The 19,821-nt window shown below is 35.4% G+C and overlaps 1 protein-coding gene across 2 annotated transcripts in view; it reads left to right on the top strand.

Annotated features, from left to right (window-relative positions):
- Positions 1-19,821, top strand: part of Rab27 (RAS oncogene family member Rab27) — a 60,326-nt gene that overhangs the window by 33,747 nt on the left and 6,758 nt on the right. For both annotated transcript variants that reach the window (XM_067784733.1, XM_067784735.1), the window contains exon 2: positions 18,979-19,396. In XM_067784733.1, coding sequence (XP_067640834.1) covers positions 19,238-19,396 — 159 coding nt within the window. In that variant the 5' untranslated portion in view covers positions 18,979-19,237. The remainder of the gene's footprint in view (positions 1-18,978; positions 19,397-19,821) is intronic.

The following is a 19,821-nucleotide window of genomic DNA, read 5'->3' as shown; positions in this document are numbered from 1 at the left end:
TCCCTTTTCAACTTTGGTTTGTATACAACCCGATTTTGGCGCTGTGCTATCACCAGTGTTCAGTTTGGTTCTTTTTGACCTGTCGAAAAAATAAAAAAATTAACGGCAAGCGATAGAAGGGAAGCTGCACCAAATAAGAGCGCTAGTGCCCTATCCATTTCAAAACAGGTTCGCCAGCGTCAGTTGCACCAATTATGCCAGGAAGCACTAAAAGGCTTGCTCTATTTTGTGTTCCGTGGCATCGAGGGGCTTGTTTTGAGTCAAAAAATACTTATTTTAGATAACAGAATACAATAGCAATTTATTGATTAAATAACTCTAGGAAGACCCAAACAATTATAGAAAAATATTAAACTTTTCAATTCGAATTGAATATTAAATATTACGACCATGCAAAAAAGTAGCATATTCAATGTCCATTTAAAGAGGAATACTAACATACTAGTCATTCTTAAGTCAATCAACCACTTCGAGAGAATTCTTGTTATGGGGGATCTATGCCTTAATACATCATAAAAAGAATAAGATACTAAATATAATGCTCAAGTAATTTCAAAGTCAAAACCCTCCAGTATTGAATAAATACTTTGACATAAATACTCTAACATACATAAATGCATTAGTTATTCAATAATACTTAAACCCCATTTAGAAACACTCAAACAAAATCGTAATCCTATCAAAGCGACAGGAAAACACAAATGAGGCCAACGGGTGTAATAAACTTTCGTTAGGCGTGTGCGTGAATAACAAAAACCAAAATCCCTTTTTATACTCAGCTGAGCAGAGCTTACAGAGTATATTAACTTTGTCCGCATAACGGTACCCCGTAAAGGCAAAAACTAATCGAGATAGATATAGCCTTCTATATATCAAAATGATCTGGGCGAAAAAAGAAATTCATTTAGCCATGAACGTCCATCCGTCCGTCTGTCCTTAAACACGATAACTTGAGTAACTTTTAAGGTATCGTAAGGAAATTTGATATGTAGATTCCTGGGCACTCATCTCAGATCGCTATTTAAAATGAACGAAATCGGACTATAACCATGCCCACTTTTTCGATATCGAAAATTTCGAAAAATCGAAAAAGTGCGATAATTCATTAACAAAGACGGATAAAACGATGAAACTTGTTAGGTGGGTTGACCTGATGACGCAGAATAGAAAATTAGTAAAATTTTGGACGATGAGCGTGGCACCGCCCACTTTTAAAAAAACGTAATTTAAAAGTTTTGCAAGCTGTAATTTGGCAGTCGTTGAAGATATCATAATGGAATTTGGCGGGAACGCTACTCCTATAACTATATGTGTGCTATATAAAAATTTACAAAATCGGATGACAAACACGCCTACTTAAAAAAAAAAAAATTTAAGTTAAATTTTGACAAAAAGTTGAATATCTTTACAGTAGTATATAAGTAAATTATGTCAACATTCATCTCCAGTAATAACATGGTGCAATAAATAAAATTTCAAAATAGGCGTGACTCCGCCCTTTTCCATTTAATTTATCCAGAATACTTTTAATGCCATAAGTCGAACAAGAATTTACCAATCCTCGTGAAATTTGGTAGGGGCATAGATTCTATGACGGTAACTGTTTTCTGTGAAAATGGGCGAAATCGGTTGAAGCCACGCCCAGTTTTATACACAGTCGGCCATTAACACGCTAACTTTGGGCAAAAATTTATATATCTTTACTAAACTTAGTTCACGTACTTATATGAACTCACTTTTTCTTGGTATAAAAAATGGTTGAAATCCGACTATGACCACGCCCACTATTTCGATATCGAAAATTACGAAAAATGAAAAAAATGCCATAATTCTATACCAAATACGAAAAAAGGGATGAAAAATGGTGATTTGATTGGTTTTTTTGACGCAAATATAACTTTAGAAAACACTTTGTAAAATGGGTGTGACGCCTACCATACTAAGTAGAAGAAAATGAAAAAGTTCTGCAGGGCGAAATCAAAAGCCCTTGGAATCATGGCAGGAATATTGTTCGTGGTATTACATATATAAATAAATTAGCGGTACCCGACAGATGATGTTCTGGGTCACCCTGGTCCATATTTTGGTCGATATCTGAAAAACGCCTTCATATATACAACTTAGGGATACTCCATTTTAAAATACAAATTAACACCTTTCATTTGATACCTATATCGTACAAACACATTCCAGAGTCACTCCTGGTCCACCTTTATGGCCATTTCTCGAAAAAGCGTCAACCTATAGAACTATGGGCCACTCCTCTTTAAAATACTATTTAATACTTTCCATTTGATACCCATGTCATACAAACACATTCCAGGGTTACCCTAGGTTCATTTTACTACTTGGCGATTTTCCCTTATTTTGTCTCTAAAGCTCTCAGCTGAGTATGTAATGTTCGGTTACACCCGAACTTAGCCTTCCTTACTTGTTATACCAATAGCTAATAAATATTTGTAGTAGAAAAGGAAATTTGAAAAGATATTTGCTAGTGACTTTAAATACGTATGTAAAGCATGCTTAATTTAGGGTTCGTCGAGCTGGTCGTGTTAATAAAAAATAATTTATCTTCCTTTTTCAATCAATTCATAGGTATTTATTAGATCTTACATGTATTTTATTTAGCTAATGAGTTTTTCTCTTTAGCTGAGCAGTTTTAGATCGCGAAGATTAAAAAAAAACCCTAGCTTTCAGTGACTCGCAAAGTTCGATGTATAAACACGTTAATAAGAACTCGCCTTTTTGGCTTCTTCTTCTTAAGAAGGGCTTCATGTTGTTGCTGCTGGTTTTGGAAAGTGTTATCGATGTTGATTATCTTTTGCCGGATATAGATCCGGTACGTTCCGGTAACAAGCACTATTAAGGTCCTAGCCCGACCATCTCGGGAATGATTGATATGACCACATCAAACCTTCTAGGCCAACCCGCCCCCCCTCCAGTTACATTATTAAGTTGTGGTCGCCAGAGCCTCGCCTGCTAAATATGTATGTGTATGATGCATTGTAACAGGATCTCCTCGCGTCGGTGAGGCTGAAAATTGGGTCGAGGAAGCTCTGAAGCATAAAGTTTTTTTTTATGGTGCCTATCAATCCCTAGAATTCCAAGAAGAGCCAATACCAACAAGCTGTTGTTTTATTTTCTACTTATTATTGAAAGCTAAAATTATCGTAAAGTTATCGACTTTTTATCTTTAAGTCATCTTTTGCATAAGAAACTGATGTGTCGTCAATAGCACGCCGATAACAAATTGTTAGCAATCAGTAAAAGAATCTATAACTTTTTGATATGAAATCGATAACACGGCGATCACAAATTGGTAATACCACCATAAAAAATCGATAACTTTTCTATAGCAAATCGATAAAATTTAGATAACATACTGGTAAATTGCTGATAACATATCGATAGCTCTTTGGTAAGATATCGCTTATTTTAATTTAAGTAATCGATATTTTATCAATAATAAGGCATTAACTCTTCGATAACAAACCATTAACTCGTCTTAAGAAAATTAATAACTCATTTATAACCTTTGTTATCGATAGAAATTTCGTAACACATTGATAACAAATCGCTAACTCGTGTATGCATACCTCGCCGAAACCCCCATGCAGCATACTAATTCCACACAGTACACATACAGTGCACACTACGCCTACATTATTCATTATGTTTATATTCTGTATTCCCCCATTTACTATACCACTTCTAAAGACTACGCTTACGGGTCCATCTCTATTCCACAATACCAGAGCAAAGATGTTTACACATCAAAAATAAATAACCCCGAAATCATGCGAATCTGCCCCTCGTGCCGGTTGGGCGGAATATGGTGCATAATCTGTTGGGTTTATTTTTAATATTGGATGTGTAATAAATATATTGGGTTGCCAATATTGTCGAAAAAAAATCGATATTCAAAATGTCGATAGTGGGACTATACGAGTAGATTGTTTAGATTCCATACAAAGCAATTTTATTGGAACTCACAGAAGTCCGTAGGGTACAAATAACAAAGACATGGCGTAACGCAAAAAAGTTATGCCATGTTTTGTTTTTATATTACGAGGATTAATTTGTGAGTCGAGGGATACTGAAACAAATTTCAAGTTTGTAAGTTTTTTGAGGTTTTTAAGCCCAGCTTCAATATTGCAAGCTCATCGTAAGTGCAAATAAAAAGGTAAAGCAGGTGCATATCAGAACATTGAAAAAATGTATATACATATTCCTTTCGCAGCTACAACAACAATAACCAAAAAAGATTTTTGACATATGGGACTAATAATCATTTCTGGATTGATTTCGGGATCTGTACGGGAACCCATCAGGGTAATTTCGGGACTATTTCGGAATCATTTGGGGACCCTTTAGGGGTCATTTCGTCACTCTTTCTGTATTATTTTGGGATCATTTGGGGACCCTTCCGGCATCATTTCTTGATGGTTTGCCGGATCAACCAGGGTCATTTCGGGACCATTTTGGGATAATTTGGGGACTCTTCCGAGATCATTTCTGGATCCGTCCGGGATGCCGTATGAGTCATTTCGAGATTTTTTGTTACTTTTTCGGGATAGTTTTTGGACCTTCCGGGATCATTTCTGGATCCGTGCGGGATGCCATCGGGGTCATTTTCGGATTATTGCGGAATCATTTTGAAACGCTTTCGGAATCATTTCTGTATGGTCTTCGCGATCCGTCGTGGATCCCCTCGGGGTCATTTTTAAACTTTTTCTGGACAATGGCGGGATAATTTAGGGACCCTTCTTGGATATTTTCTGGATGATTTTGAGATCCGTCTGGGAGACCTTCAGGGTCATTTCGGAACATTTTCGGGAATATTTCGGGATCCTTTTGGAACCCTTCAGAGATCATTTCTGTGTTGTTCTCTGGATAAGTCTAGAATCGTGTCGTTGTCATTTCGGGTTTTTGGGACTATTTTTTACTCAATTACAAAAATAAAATGCATTATACAGAAAAAAAATATTAAAGAGATAACTTGATAAGCAGGCTAACGTGAATAGGCCATATATTTCATTTTCTCCTTGCGAACGGGGTCGCAGGTAAAGGCTAGTTTATTATAATTTTTAAAAATACTTCTACAGCTATATATGTATACATCGTTTGTGTGAAATGGTTTTCGACTTGTGATCGTAGTTATGCGTCGATTCGGAACCAGATTGGTTCTTAAAAGACGGTAAGGTACTAATGTGTCGAATTTGTTTTATGGGTTCGTTTAACTGATTTGTCAAACAATTATACGCAAATTAGTAGTAAGCTTTTATCATCTCTAAGAATAGTAGTAGAAATGCACACTTCACCGTACTGCAGCTACAACGAATTAAACCATACTAATTGCTATACCTTGTGCTGCGCCGTCTTTTATGAAACTGCAGGGTGACAATGTCAACACATTAACCCTAGAAAGATAACGTTATTTTTTTAGCCTAGAAAGATATCGTACGTCTGAGAGACGTGTTCAAGTTTAAGGACACTAAAAATATAAAAAAAACTTATATTTTTTTCTTTGTTTTTTTTTTAAATCATTTATTTGATATATATTCACTTGTTTTAAATGTCTTTTAAAGAAAAATATTGTTTTTTTAATATATTAAAAATTAAGGTTGGATTGCCTTGGACTTGTCCTTACAAAAATAAGTATTTTTCGAAGGACCTCAGTTGATAGCAAAAAAATTAAAATAAAGTAAATTTTTTTGTACTTCCAATGAATGAATTAACTGTTTTAAACTATACTTAAAAAAATATTAGCTAAAGTTACCATTTTAGGCAAAAATTACATACAAAATTTGTAGTCATGTAAAACATAATGATACGTCTCTTAGACGTATTTTAAAAAAAAAATTGTATATATTTCAGCAAACAAAAAAGTTACTACTCAAAAACACCCCCAACTTACAATGGTAGCTGAGAACTCTGAGAATGAGAATGTTCTCTCTTTACGATTGTGGGAGACTGAGAGTAAAATTAAAACGACGTACGTCTCAGAGACGTGCGTTATCTCACTAGGGCGTCTACTCGTCCATTTATTGTTGGTATTTCACTTTAATTCCTCTATATCTCATATTCGTTAAGTACTGTTGTCTTCATAGATGCATACAATTCGTTATCTGTTGTTCCGTTGTCCCTTTTGTTGTAAAATTGTACGTTTATAAGTCGCAATTGTAAGACCCTTTTAAAATCCGCTTATATTTACTTCATATATAGATGGCTTTTCTAAGCATCGTTATACGTTTCTCTTCGAAATTTAATAAAGAGTCTAAGCATATGAATTAAGACTGACATAAATCTTTTTATAGGCCCCGGTGCTACTTAATACCGATAAAATGGAAATTGATTTGATAAAAGTGCAATAAAACAAGGAAATTTAATAAATCATTCACATCTTTAAACTTTTATTATTTTCAGATATTATTGGCGCTTTTTAATGGAAAGCAGTAGCGCAGATTTGCATGTACAAAGTTTAAGTTTTATAACTCTGGCTAATACAATTGCTTTGAGGACCTCGCTTTCAGTGGAAATAAGCATAATGGTAGAGCATAAAAAAGTACAAAATTTGCTTAGCTTAAAAAACTTGAATACACAACAACAAGCAATGTGCTTGCAGATATAAATACAACAAAAGTAAACAAGATGAAGTAACTAATGGCTTACGGTATAGATAAGTTTCTGACATTGAAATTTATTAAAGAAAATTCAAATTAGCCGTTGAATGTTCGCTGAGTTGAAAAAACGACAAAAAAGAAGAGAATTACAAAGAGTCTGTGTGATTGCTACATTGTTGTTCGTGGTCTTGTAGTATCTGCTACTCTGCTTAGGTTAGGTTAGGTTGAAGTGGCTGCCTGCGCTGCCCAAGCGGATACTCACGTAGGCCGTGTTTCCTATTTCCCTACTTCCGAAGAATGTTTAGACCCCAGTGAGGCTAAACCAGCGCGTTTGTCTGATGAAACGCACGATGTCGTTTTTGTGTGCAGATAGAAGATCCGCAAGACGCCCAAAGGAGTGTCTGTGGAGGTATCGGTACCTGGTTTTTGACAGTGTGGGACAGTGGCACAGATAGTGCTCTACACTTTCTATCTCCTCCTCGTCCCTACAGCTGCGGCAGAAGTCATTTGTCTGTAGGCCCATTTAGGCACCATGAGTGCCTATGAGATAGTGACCTGTAAGAACGCCCACTAGTGGGCTTATAGAGATACGGTTTAACAGTATAACCGATTGCGATCTCCTTTCATCGAGGTTAGGCCAGATTTGCTTGGATATTCTACGTGTAGGTTCCATGGCCCATCTTGCGTTTGTTTGATCCCTGAATAGAGATCACAAGAAGTGCTTGCAGGTGTATAGAGGAGGACTGGCCAAACCAGCGGAGGTTATTGTTTGTAGGTTGGTACCTTCCATAGCTAGCTCATCCGCAACGCAGTTTCCGGAGATGTCACAGTAGCCAGGAACCCATATAATGCTCAGCTCGCATTTATCAGCTAGCTTGTTGAGGGTTTCTCCACACTTCAACGCCACTGTTCTTCAGTTTAGAGCCATATGTAAAAACTGAGATTTCGTGAGATCCCGGCTCCCACTCGTTCCTCTTTGGGATTCTTGTGGAAAATTTGTTGTCCCAGCAAGGGGGACTACTCTGCTTATTTGTAGAAGAACTTTCCTTAGCTGTTATTTAATTTTTCCTGTAAGGTAGAGCTTGTAATTTCAACTTACTAAGTATATGAAAACGATAAAATGATTCATTAATAAACACAAAACACAATAGGAACACGTTTTGAATTCGGAGCAATCAGTCGTTAGTAAATCATCTAAAAGATTGCTTAAGAAAATGCAGGAATATGAGACATGTCATTCTTGCATAATTCAAATCGAATTCACTGCGGTAATTATTATTATTTATTTATTTCGACTGTGGCAAATTTGACAGTGAGGTATATTATTTCGTGATATCTCCAAGTGTCTGTGGGCCTATGTACCTTTGGAAGTCTTGACTTCAGGATGCTTCTGTATCATTTAGCTTTGTTTAGTTAATAGATGAGCAAAAACGACATACATACATATGGGGTATTCCATCCCATTTCGACCAATTTTGAACCCAACCCTTTAGAATTGGCTGAAAGTTTTTCTTCTTTTTATAACTTACGAAAGACGTTTTTCAGAATTTTTTCAAATTGTTTCATCCAACTCAAAAAAGTTATGAATTTTTATAAAAACACCGTTTTTGTTTTCAAAATGCTATAACTTTTTCAAAAATTGGCCGTTTGGGATCTTTTTTTTTTTTAAATTTGTTTTTAAATGTAATTTTCGGAAAAAATACAAAAAAATTTTTAAAGTTTTTTTCAATTAAATAAAAAAAAAAAAATAAATAATGGGGATGATTGCAGAATTGATTGACGTTTTTTATGAGACAAAAAATGGCGAAATTCGAAAAATCCCGAAAAACTGAAAAATTACAAAAAAAAAACTTTAAAAATTTTTTTGTATTTTTTCCAAAAAGTACATTTAAAAACAAATTTAAAAAAAAAAAAATCCCAAACGGTCAATTTTTAGTTATAGCATTTTGAAAACAAAAACGGTGTTTTTTTAAAAATTCATAACTTTTTTTGAGTTGGATGAAAAAATTTGAAAAAATTCTGAAAAACGTCTTTCGTAAGCTAGAAAAAGAAGAAAAACTTTCAGCCAATTCTAAAGGGGTCGGGTTCAAAATTGGTCGAAATGGGATGGAATACCCCATATGCACACTAGACATATTCGAAAATTTGTTTGTTTGATATTTAAAAATCTTTGTTCACGGTACGGGCTCCCCAGAATTTGAGCGTTAAGTAAGCGTAAGCGTACCAAGTGGTGTGCTATTAGCGAACAGTTATCGGATTGTTGTCGATATACTATTGATTATTTATCGAAGAGTTATGTTGTACAAAAATTATAGATTCGTTATCAAAAAGTTATCAATTTATTATTGAAAAGTTATTGATTATTTATCGAAAAGTTATTAAAAAGTTATTGGTTTGTTATTGAAAAGCTATCGTTTTGTTTTCACAGTGTTACCAAATCTGTTATTGGCGTTTTATTTGTATGTTAACTACGACTAATATGTTTCTTATTAAAGAGATACCAATGCAACCTCAATATGAAATTAACGACACATCTGTAAGCCGCCGATAATAAGCCGATAAGAGACCAATAAGAAGCTCGGCGATAGCAAGCCCATAACAAACGGATAGCTCGATAACAATTACTCGATATCGATAGTGAGCCGATAGTAAAACAATAACTTGTCGGTATCGGTTGTTACAGATAAGAATAAATAAAAAAATAAATGTAAAGTGCGATAACCTCCGAAGAGATCTAAGGCCGAACTTCTCTTCCAATTTGCGTCGTGCTCCTCCTGATTTTCCCTACAAATTGGCCGGACGGGACCTACATGTTTTATGCCGACTCCGAAGGCCATCTGCAAGGCAGATGAGTTTTCACTGAGAGCTTTTCATGGCAGAAATACACCCGGAGCGCTTGCCAAACACTGCCGAGGGGCGACCCCGCTTAGAAAAAATTGCTTCTAATTGAAAAACCTTATTTCTAAAATTTTGATGTTGCTTTGCCCGGGGTGTGAACCTAGGGCATACGGTGTGGTAGGCGGAGCACGCTACCATCACACCACGTTTGTCGGTTACAGATAAGAAGACGACAAAAATCTTGAATCCCAGCGGGTTAGGGGTTAGAATATACCCGCGGTAGGTATGCCTGTCGTAAGAGGCGACTAAAGTACCAGATTCAAGGGGTTGTGTAGTGCAACCTTTTCAGGTTGCCAGCGCAGAATATAGCTTCTCCAAACCCAATTGTCAACCTCACCTTCGAGCGGCGAATCCAGTTTCCCTAACAGACGAGGCTCTGGCGGCCCCAAGCTCCTCATGGAACTTGAGGGTGGAGAGAGAGGGATGGCCTGAAGGTTTAATGTGGCCTTATAAATCGTTCCCGAGATGATCGGTCTAGCACCTTAATGGAGCTGTGTTACCGGAGCGTACCGGATCTGTATCCGACAAAGGACCATCACATTGATAATACTCCCCAAAACCTTCGGGGAGTAACCTTATCGCTACAAAAACAACAACAACAACGAAAATTTTGTGTTTTAATTTCAACCCAGGGGCGAGCCTACTTAGTTTAAAAACATAAGCTTACTAGATATAAACTTGTATGTTTACACATTAGGAGTTACGAGTGTTTGGTAGTAAAGCCTTTTTTTACTGTCTATGTTTTCAACAGGGCAAAAGGTTTAATTATTTCGGAACGACTTTCGTCATCCCTTCTAAATTTAGGTCTGAAGAAAACCAGTTTAGGCATAATTTCTGGAACGTACCGGATCAATATCCGAGAAAGGACCATCATTACCGATACCACTGCCCAATAGCTTTGCGCGTGTTTTTTCGCTACAAGAAGAACGTTTTCCCCGAAAAAGTATTGTTTTTTGCATTTGTAAGGGGTAAAATATGCCACTTTTAGTACTTTTACCGTATACGCTTAAGCGGATTATCGAGGGATCGTAAGTGGATTTGGGTATATTTTGTGTTGCCTTTTATAAGTAAGGCTGAGGAGCCAAACTATTATAATTTAAGTGCACGGCCAAAAATTTTATTTTACTGCTATTTTTAAGTCCCACCAATTTGTAGGGAAAATTTAAAGAGCACAACGCAAATTGAAAGAGAAACTCGACCTAAATCTCTCCAAAGGTAAATCGCGCCAAGTACTTATTTTGTATTTTCAATTTTTTTTATATTACTTTTAAAACCACTAAATACTTTTAAGCAATTTCTAAGAGATCTTGGTATTAAATGTAGTACAGACATTTAAAAATATAATTTTCGATGAAAATTTGAAACTTAAAACCAAAAAGTTTAACCGTTCCGCGTTTTTGAAATTTTTTGGTCTATATTATAAACTATTAGAGAGTATTTTTAATACATTTTGGTTTAAATTTTAGTCCAGATGTTTGAAAAATGGAACTTTTTGAATCTTTCAATTCTAAACCAGTCATAATATGACGTCTATTCGGTTTTAACTTTGCAAGGTCTGCATTTAAAACCAAAAAAAGTTTGGTTATATATATATTTAGACCAGAAAGTTAAAGAAAATTTTCAAACGTGTGGCAACAGCTGAATTTTTAACTTTTATTAAAAGCTAACAGTAATTTTAACTCGCACTGGTCTTTAGCATTCCCTGCTGCATCTTCAAAAGGTCGCAGTGCTAAGCTGCAAAATACAGTTTCTGTAATGGCTTCCATAGAAAGCCATTTATTTTTCTACTCCTTTGTCAAAACGGGTAAAAATTTTACCCGCTTCTGGCCATTTCTTTTTCATTTTACTTCACCTGGTGATTCCACCATGAAATATACATAGGAAAGTTTAAGTTCATAAACATTTTAAATTTTTTTCATTTTAAAGAAGTCTTGCATTTTGTGGTGACAAACAGCTTCTACATGGACTGACAATATTTTCAGATATGGAAAAATTTAGCCTAGATTCTTTTGATGTACGGATAAAAAAATCGAATTTTTGTACCTTGTACATAAACTTCAAATTAAGGTGTGGTCTTTTGCAACCTTTTCCAACCCAGTCTAATGTATGTTACTTAGATGCCACAATTGTTCAAATTTAGTAAGCGAATAAGCTGTTTTTGGAAATTTTTTAGATTATCTTTAGCTATTGATAATTTTTCTGTATATCAGATAACAGTAAAATGCTTTACCGTCCTCTTGGCTTCTATGTAAATCCGGCCTTATTCTGATTAACGGTAAATTAGGTACAATATTGATTGTCGCTTTTTATGCTTTTAGCCACCCACGATTCAACGCTTTGACAGATATAATACCTAAATAGCCTCAGAGAAAACTAAGAGGCAGAGGAGGAGGGAGAGCACCTACTTTAATGTTGGGCATGGCGTATACGCAACTCAGCATCATACAGCCGTAAATAAAATCTAATAAAAGCGTTTATTTGCGATTATTTAGTTACGAACAATAAATTTAGCGCGAAATAATTTGAAGCGCGTATAATAAATACTTTGGTTACAAAGCAATGAGGGACTGGTTTTATGTATGTATGTATGTAGATTAGGGTAGCCAAAACAAAATCGCTTTGGCTTAACTTACTTTTGAAGCATCTATTTAATGCTAGTGTTTATTGAGGAACCTTCTCCGAAGATTTCAAATGCGCTATTATTATTACTTTGTTTAAAAAGGGTAATAAGAAAGACAAAAATAAATACAGGCCGATTTCTCCACCTCCTTCTATTTCTAAAGTTTTTGACAGGGCTGTTAAAAGCCATCTTTTGCTATTTTTGGAAAGCAAGTCCGTTTTAGTCGTGCCCAGTTTGGGTTAGAACTGGTCGCTCAACCGAGGATGCTTTATTAGAATACTGTTCCTTCATCTATCGGGAGTTGGTCAAAAAAAAAAAAAAGAATTGCGCGAGTCTATTTGTGGACATCACCAAAGCATTTGACACAGTGGATCATTCCATTCTCCTTAATAATTTATATTATGCCGGGTTTCAAGGATTCATACATAAGTGGTTTGTATCTTATCTTACTGGTAGGAAACAATGCATTTGACACAATGGATCATTCCTTTCTATTTAGTATCGCCTGTGGTCGAAATTCGACCAACTTGTATTTTTTTCAACTCAGTCTATGCATCCAGTGTTGGGGGTAGTGTAATAATGCGTTAGTAGTTAAGCAGTGAGTGCAAATATAGCGAACTGGTCTAACTTACTTAAATTTTTCATTAAGACGTTGTAATTTTTGATTGTATTTTCTTAAATTTTCTACAAAATTTTCAAATGTTATTATAACGTTTTGGTATGGAGCTCCTTAAACAAATATAAAAAATATGTAAAATCAAAAGAAATTGAAATAGAATTATGGTGAAATTACTTGAAATTAAATTGAAAAATAGCTTTTTCCACACCACCCGGGAGGTCCCCGCTGGCGCGCTACCGAAGTTAGTTTTGGGTGCTCGGTTCCCCAGTAGGCCTATATCACCCATAAACATATATCGCCCATTTACTTCAATAGTGTCATAATCCAAAAAACACGAACTTTTAGTTAAAAACGAAGAAATGTGCTAAAGGAATTTAGCTTATTTCACGCCACCTGTTAGGTATGCAATTGGCGCTTTACCGAGTTTAATTTTGTATAAATACATATGTAGTATGTACATAAGTGTGACACAAAACGAAAATTTAGAATAGAATAGAGGATAACTTCATAAAAAATTATGTAATGAGAAAGAAGGCAGAGTTTACTAAACAAATTTAAATGAAAGAAAAAAAATAAAATACTTAAAGTGCGAAAAAATTAAGTGAAGTGAATAAACATTTCCATATAAAAACGCAGTAAGTGTACTTAGAATTTTTTCCGGGTTTTAATGTTATCATTGTGGAAATATGAAGATTCTAATATTCGGATATTTAATGTTGGGATTCCCATTGAGATCTATGTACGTAATTAATTTGTATTAAATTTGCAACACTCCATTTCATGAATATATATTACCATATTTACCATCTGTGAACAATATAAAACTAAGATATAACAAAGCAGAATAAATTAGAAAGAAAAGAAAAACATTGAAATTATTCACGCAAACATATTTACTAAAATAACATTGATTTCATAACTTTAAGCGACATACACAAATTAGGATTATGGGATCTAAGCATCCGATTAATGGACATTTAATCCAGCAAAGTTAGCCTAATAATAAATATAGTAGGTAATATACTGCCTATGCAATATTTCGATCTTAAATCGAAAACGATTTTGGGTTGTTTTTTTTCGTTTAATATACAACGTGAAATTTTACGATTCAATCAAGTTGCATTTAAATAATAATAAACTAAGTTGAAATTGTTTAGGCAGGATGCCTAACTTTTCCGCATCTGATTGCGATCCCCCAAATGCAACTCTGCAAATCGATACTCGATACTCGACTTAATTTATAACCACCCACACCATCACCGCCACATGCATGTGCATGCATGTACATGCACGTGTATGTGTGCTTTTTGTCAGCACTCATGCATATGCATTTCGGGATTGATGTGTGGGTGCCTTTCCCCTCCAAAACGGAGATTTTGCGGGCCAACAGTTGTAGCTTTCTATACAACCGGCCTCTTCGATTCTAACAGCCAACGCGTACACATCTGCCGCCTGCGATCTCTGCTATTTTTCGACACTACAGTCAGGTAATATTGTAATCAATTTATTTTACTTCTACCCAATAAAACAGATTATTATAACGAGAAATTCTCGTCTTATCTGCTTTCTTTTATCCACACGCATATTCCCATCGAGATCGACCTGGTGCGCCCACCTCTCGCAAGGATCAGAAGCACCCCGGCCGAACAAACAATATTAAGCCGAATTACCATTGCAAGGAGCAGTCAATCCAGTATTGCTTGAACCATATTTCAAGTTTATCGTAGTCTTCGTTATGTATCTTTTGGTGAGCTCAGATAAGGGGCTTAAACCAAAAAATACTGCTGTGGCACCCTGTTTAGCAAGGTGTTCAGTTTGATTATTTTCATCAATCCCCTGAAAAATTCATCGTAAAAAAACACAACTAAATCTCCTCGTAGGTAAATCGCGCCAAGTATATATTTATATTTATTATGTATCCATCTACTTAGTAGCTTAAAGGGAGTTATGCAAGCACACACGGCTACCTGACTATATGATATAACGTAAATACGCCTTGAGGATTAATTCCTTAGTAAATATTCTCTACCGCAAACTTCTATTGCGTGAATTACGATCTTTAAGTGATAGTGTAATAGCGTGCCATTGGTATCGATTTCTTGAATTTCAACCTAAGATAGCAGTTTCCCATTAAGCCATTGTCAAATTTGTACTCTTTCGTAAACCAGACTTCTGAGTCAATGTGAGTAAATGGATTCACTGTTTCGCAGAGCAATCTACCCACTGGACACTCTGCACATCTCAAAGTGCTGTAAGCTTCTGAGTGTAACAGCTATTGTAGCACTTGGCTGCAATATAGGATTGCTTAGTTATTATCATCATACTTTCTTAAATATTTTCGACCGTCAGCTCAGAGATATTTTGTTGTTTGTGCACCATGTGCTGCCCTTTTCTCTATCAGAATAGTAAAGTGAGTTATTTCACACAGAAAATGCACAAAATGCGTTTTCAGGGGATGTTTTCATCGCGGCTCTTCTGCTGAACCAGTTTGTGCAGTTTTCCTAATTTAGTGAATGCTATTCTTTACGTTGCATTCAACGACCAGACTAAGGAAGAGTGGGTTATAAAGGATTAATAACAAATGACCAGCCATTTTGAACTGTAGACTCCCAATTTTGCCGTCGAGTCGACAGCAACAGCAGAACGTTTTTGTTGCTTTATTAACGGTAGCATCGAAATAGGCATTCCACATGAGGCTTTTGTTTAGTGTTTTCCTCCGCTAAAAACTGATGATTTTAACATGGATACTTTTTTTCTGCCGATAAAAGTCACTAGGATAGTTTTATTAGGGTGGATGAACAGTTTCTTGTTATCACACTATCGTTCTATGATGCTGCGGACATGTTGCATGCGTTGAGATGCTGTTCCCTCATATGTCCTGTGATGCAAATTACTAAGTCAAATCCATTGGTTTCCAGTATACCAATAAAAACCACACTCTGAGGTCCATAAGATAGGAGTGAGAACATCCCCATAAGGGTATCTATCTTCTTGTTATCACAATTTACTCTTTGGGATCAAAATGTACTAAGTTGTCCTTCCTAACTGCAGACTGATTTTTCTTCTCCTTATCTTGCCAGTCAGAGTCGTTATTCTAATGCCTTCTCATTAGAGTGAAGGTCTCAGTTTTTTACTTAGCATCTTCAGCATTTTCCATTTCTTGGAAATCTTTTGGCAAAATACCGAAAGTCAACCTAACAACTAACTGCCCGTACTATAATCAGCCCTAATTTTGCGATGATTTTGATATTTTGCTTTTATACCCAGCTGTACTTGTACACAGGTATTATAACTTTGATTGGATAACTGTTGGTTGTACATGTATAAAGGAATCGAGATAGATATAGACTTCCATATTCCATATATGGTCCGTCCGTCCGTCTGTCCATTAACACTATAACTTGAGTAAATATTGAGATATATTCACTAAATTTGGTACACGAGCTTACCAGATTAGATTGGTATTGAAAATGAGCGAAATCGGATGATAACCACGCCCACTTTTTATATATATATAACATTTTGGAAAACACAAAAACTTGATTATTTAGTAAATAATACACCTGAGTGTTGAAATTTTACGTGTGGACTGACAATGCGACTCTTGATAAATATTTGAAAAAAAAAATTTTTTTAAATTGGCCCACTTGTGATAAAATTAATTTTACAAATATTATTAATCATAAATCGAAAATCGTTAAACCTATCGTTACAAAATTCGGCAGAGACGTTGCCATAACAAAATGGAATGCTTTGAAGAAAAATTAACGAAATCGGTTAAGGACCACGCCCACTTTTATATAAAAGATTTTTAAAATTTTCGTGGACGAATAAAATAAGCTTTTTATCAATAGAATTTTACTTTCTAAATCTATATATATAAAAAGAAGTGTACATTTTATTGTCACTCCATAACTCGAGAACGGCTCAACAGATTGCCATGAAATTTTTAGGAAAGAAACAGGAAGGAGAGATGATGGTTAGTTGATTTTGAAATCCCAAATCGGTATGGCCATATATATATATAAATCAAATTCTGTGTGTGTGTGTTCGCTATGGAAACGTATTTCCCACACATCAGGCTATAGGCTAAAATAATTTCGATATATAAAAGGGGCGTGGCACCTCCCATACAAATGGATTTTTGGTACTGCATACCTTTGAAGGTATACATTCCAGAACATTGAAATTCAATGAGGAGTTATATGAGGCCAATCCCTAACACCACAAAGAAAATGCGGAATTTGGAGAAAGGGGGCGTGGCAGCTACCATACAAATGGAATCTTTAGTAATGCATAACTTTGAAGGTATACATGCCAGAACATTGAAATTCAGTAAGGAGTTATATGGGGTCAATCCCTAACACCACCAAGAAATGGCGGAATTGGGAAAAAGGAGGCGTGGAACCTCCCATTCAAATGGAATCTTTGGTACTGCCTAACTTTGAAGGTATACATGCCAGAACATTGAAATTCAGTAAGGAGTTATATGAGGTCAATCCCTAACACCACCAAGAAAATGCGGAATTGGGAAAAAGGGGGCGTGGAACCTCCCATTCAAATGGAGTCTTTGGTACTGCATAACTTCGAAGGTATACATGCGAGAACATTGAAATTCAGTAAGGGGTTATTTGAGGTCAATCCTTAACACCACCAAGAATATATGGAATTGGGAAAAAGGGGGCGTGGCACCTCCCATACAAATGGAATATATTATATTGCATATATCTAGATGTCGTAATGGTAGGATAATTAAAATTGGTAAGGAGCTATGTGACGTTAAGTCCTAAAACCTCCAGTAAAATGTGGAATGGGGAAAAACTATGGCTGCCGTACAAACTTAAGTTATTTTAACACCTAAAGTTTGACTGCATTGTTGAGTTTAGCTGTTATGATTTTTGGACGTTTAGTAATCTCCCGCTGTTAAAAAATTGTTTAGCTTCAGTCTATCTACATCTTCTATAAAAATCAAATTCTGTGTGTGCGTTCCCTATGAAAACGTGTTTGCTATACTTCGATCATCACCAAAGTTTGGCTCGAGGTTCCCTTGATCAAGACTAATGTTTTTTTATATTTCAGAATTAAGAATTTTAAGTTTAAATGTTTTTGTTTTTTTGGATATGCGAAAGAGCTATCTTAGCTCCCAAAAATGATCATGTTAACAAAATCAATGATCGCTTTCAAAATCAATTTCCTGGTGGGGTGACGAAATATAAATCTATCGACACAGTTACAGATGAAGATAAAATTGTGAATTATCCAAATGAATTTCTATACTCCTTAGAACCAAAAGGAATGCCTGCGCATATATCAACTTTGAAAATTGGCTCACCAGTCATGCTTCTTCGGAATGTAATCAAAGCAACAATCATCAGCGGTAAAAGCAATACAATAATATAAAATAAGATACAATAAGATACAAGAATAAAATGTTTTAACAGAAAATTTCACCAAATTAGCGTACAAAATTCAATTCAGTTTACAGAACAATAAATTAAATTATCAACAAAGGAAACAGAAAAAATAACGCAACATCCATTCGATTTCGGGCGTTACAACGTGCGCCTTGTAAAGCTAGTTGAATTACAACATTAAATTGGAAAGCACTAAAAGTTTTAAAATGGGTGTGGCACCGCCCCTTTTTTGCCCCAGCAATTTTCAATGTTTCGGGAGCCATAACTCTAGGAAAGATTTACATGTCGTAACAAAATTGGGTACACATATTTTCCTTATAGCAGAAAATATTTCTAGTTAAATGGATAAGTTTGATTAAGGACCACGCCCACTTTTATATAAATGACTTTAAAAAGGGTCGTAAGCAAAAATAATAAGTTAAATCTTAGCGAAAAATAGTTTTGTACGAATCGTATTTTGTGCCATTATAACAAGAAATGGGAAAAAATTCAAATCTTGCAAAATGGGCGTGGCACTTCCCCTTTCTTACAATGCATTTCCCAACGTTTCTGGAGCCATAACTCGACGAAAAATTTGGTGCGCATATATACCTTTTAACAGGAAATATTTTCAGTAAAAATGTAAAAGTGCGTAGATGCAGGTAATAAGCTATTTCTTGTAAAAGTTGGAAATTTTCGTTAATAACCCTGCCCTGGGTATGTAATGTTCGGTTTGACACGAACTTAGACTTCCTTACTTGTTTAGTATCATATTTAAATGCCATTACATTCTGTTTAAGTTAATTACCTATTCTCTTTTTCCAGTGGTATTTGCAACATTTGAAACCAGACTCCATACACTGCGGATGTTGTCAATAATCTACAACAGGCATACATACTCGTACGAGTCTTTATCGATTCACAGTAAAAAAGCTTATAAGCATTGTTATCGCAAATACTCTGCGTACAAGGATTTCGCGCCAATAAACATTGCCCACACATTCATTCATACGTATAAAATAAATTGCTTCATTGTTCCAAAATCAACGAGACTTTAATATTGCTAAGCAGAGTTAAAAATAGAATGGCGCTAGCAAATATCGATTATGATTTTTTGATGAAATTCTTAGCGCTCGGTGATTCTGGTGTTGGTAAGACAAGTTTCCTATATCAATATACGGATGGTCAATTTCACTCACAATTCATATCAACAGTGGGGATTGATTTTCGAGAAAAACGCCTGGTGAGTAAGGAAATAAGTAGAAATGTGTCTATTTTAAAGTAGACATGTACATTAGGGTGGTCCTTATATATCAAATGAACGATTTTTTTCTCGTCTTAACCTCACACACGGTAACACCAATTGGAGGCGGTGAAGGGGTGTCACACGGGGATCAAAGTTAAGTCATCTCTACGGAGAATCAATAAATTAAAATTTAACTTTTGGTCTTCTAATACCCAAAATCGATCATTTGATATTAGGCGATCTTATACATTGATTACGGTCCTGATTGAAACCAGTTAAGGGGTATCTTATATGGCCAACTATAGAAAACAGAAAACAAAGACTTTAATTAAAATTTGTTGAGCTCGCAGAGAGAAATCTTAACGTTGACTCCTGTGTGAACCTTGGTGTTGCCGTTTTCACGGGTGATATTTCAAATATCG

The sequence above is a fragment of the Eurosta solidaginis genome, chromosome 4 (assembly GCF_040869045.1).
Source record: "Eurosta solidaginis isolate ZX-2024a chromosome 4, ASM4086904v1, whole genome shotgun sequence".
NCBI classification, from domain to species: domain Eukaryota; kingdom Metazoa; phylum Arthropoda; class Insecta; order Diptera; family Tephritidae; genus Eurosta; species Eurosta solidaginis.
Note: the sequence above shows the minus strand (reverse complement) of the source record. Positions and strands in the feature narration are given on the sequence as shown.